General features: G+C 73.4%; 1 protein-coding gene across 1 annotated transcript in view; it reads right to left on the bottom strand.

The window, feature by feature from the left end:
- The window catches only part of EMIHUDRAFT_451338 (hypothetical protein), a gene marked incomplete at its 5' end in the record, with an annotated part of 3,546 nt that extends 2,007 nt beyond the window's left edge, over positions 1-1,539 (bottom strand). The window contains 3 exons of the mRNA XM_005770213.1: positions 97-300; positions 385-564; positions 733-1,539. Coding sequence (XP_005770270.1) covers positions 97-300; positions 385-564; positions 733-1,539 — 1,191 coding nt within the window. The remainder of the gene's footprint in view (positions 1-96; positions 301-384; positions 565-732) is intronic.
- Positions 1,540-1,828: the final 289 nt, after the last annotated feature.

Raw genomic sequence — 1,828 nt, 5'->3', positions numbered from 1 at the left:
GGGGCGAAGAGAGGGCGGGCGCGTGCGGGCGGTTGCAGGGCGTGCGGGTCTCGGGTTCGCCTCCTCGTCGGACTGCGAGGTGAACCGCTCGTGCACCTTTGCGACGTGCCGAGCGACGATGGGCACCGATCGGACGTCGGCGGCGGCGCAGCGCAGCGCAGAGAGGGCGCACAGGCGCTCGCACAGCGGCGTGGCAGGGGCGAGGCATCCGAAGAGGAGCCGCGCCATCCGCTCCTCCCCCAGCTCGAGAAAGCGGCCGCCGCAGCCGTGCGCGTACGACGCGAGGCACCACAGCGCCGCCTCGGCCGCGTTCCAGTCGCCGTCGGCGCGTGCTGCGGCGTGCACGGTGGCGAGGCGCGCCGCGGCGCCGCCCGAGTGCATCACCCCCGCCACGACCCACGCGCGCCCGGCAGGCACCCTCTGCAGGACGGAGGCGACGGCAGAGAGCACCACGCCCGCCTTGCGCGCGCCCCAGGCGGCGGTCGCGCGGGCGATGGGCGCGAGGCCGAGCGAGAGGTAGAGCTCCTGAGACATCATCCGCAGCGCCGCTAGCGCCGCGGCGCCCTCGCCGGTGAGGAGTGCCGAAGACCCGCGGGCGGCGGCGGCCGCGTCCCCGCCGGCGGCGGCAGCCTCGCCGCCGTTGGCCGAGAGTCGGCCCTCCGGCGGCGACGGCGGCGGCGGCGGTGGCGACGGCGGCGGCGCACCCGCGGCTGGATCGGCCGACGGGGCGACCGCCCCCCCCGCGCCAGCGCTGAACTCCTCGCCGACCGCCTTCGCCTCCGCCGCCTCGACGGCCGCGACCGCCGAAGGCGACGACAGGATCGCCTCGGCCTTTGTGGCGTCGACAATCCTGCCCGGGATGCGGGTGTTTTGCGGCGTTCGAGGCGGCGATGCGGTCGACACTCCCGACTCGAGGCGGCTGATGGTGCCGAGCATCGTCGCCGGGGTCACCTGCTGCAGCCGCGCCTTGTCGGGCAGGGAGAGGCGCGCGATGAGGCCGCCGCCGTGGAGGGAGAGGTTCTTTAGCACGGCGGACGACAGCGAGCGGAGGCGAGGGTCGTCCGACCTGCCGAGCCCCTCGAGCATCGGCTTGAGGCACGCCACGGCGGGCGCCGCGGAGGCCGCCCGCGAGAGGTTGAGGAGGAGCATCATCGCGACGTGCTGCGTCGTCGGCGGCGCAAAGACGTCTGCCGACCCCGCGGCCGCCTCGACGAGAGCGAGCAGGCCGTCGGCCTCCGCGAGCTCGCTCGGGTCGTGCAGTAGCGCGCCGTTGGCGAGGCAGCGCAGCACGAGCGTCAACACCTCGGGGTCCCGCTCGCACGGAGGCAGTCTCACCGACGCGTGTGCCTTGGCGAGGAGTGCCTGCACCATCGAGAGATCGAAGCACGGCTCGGCCTCGTCGTCGTCGGCCGTGCGCGATCGAGGCCGCCGGCGAGAGACTGCAGACTCGATGACGCTGCACTGCGCACGCAGGTGATTTGTCGGGTCGTCGTCGTCGTCCGGCGAGGACTCCGCGGCCGCCTGTACACCCTCGGACATTGCTGTTGGTAAAGTTTGGAAAAAAAAACCGAGGGGAGAAGAACACAAGCTGCGTACCTAGGCGAACAGTTCAACGCTGCGGCGCAAGACGAGGGAACCTTTGCCGAGTGGCTCGACGTGCTGCCGATCGAGGTGCTGCGGCGACCGCCCGGCTGCTCAAGCACCAACGCGCGCTCCGGCGCGTGGATCGAGATTCACCCCGGCAGCCCCAGCCAGGCCCCGCGCGCTGGCCGCGACCGCGACCGCGGCCCTCACTCGAGCCCGAACTGCCTATCAGACGTGCCGGAGC

Source organism: Emiliania huxleyi, assembly GCF_000372725.1.
Source record: "Emiliania huxleyi CCMP1516 unplaced genomic scaffold EMIHUscaffold_40, whole genome shotgun sequence".
Classification (NCBI taxonomy): Eukaryota; Haptophyta; order Isochrysidales; family Noelaerhabdaceae; genus Emiliania; species Emiliania huxleyi.
The sequence above is the reverse complement of the archived record's forward strand: the minus strand, read 5'-3'. Positions and strand labels throughout refer to the sequence as shown.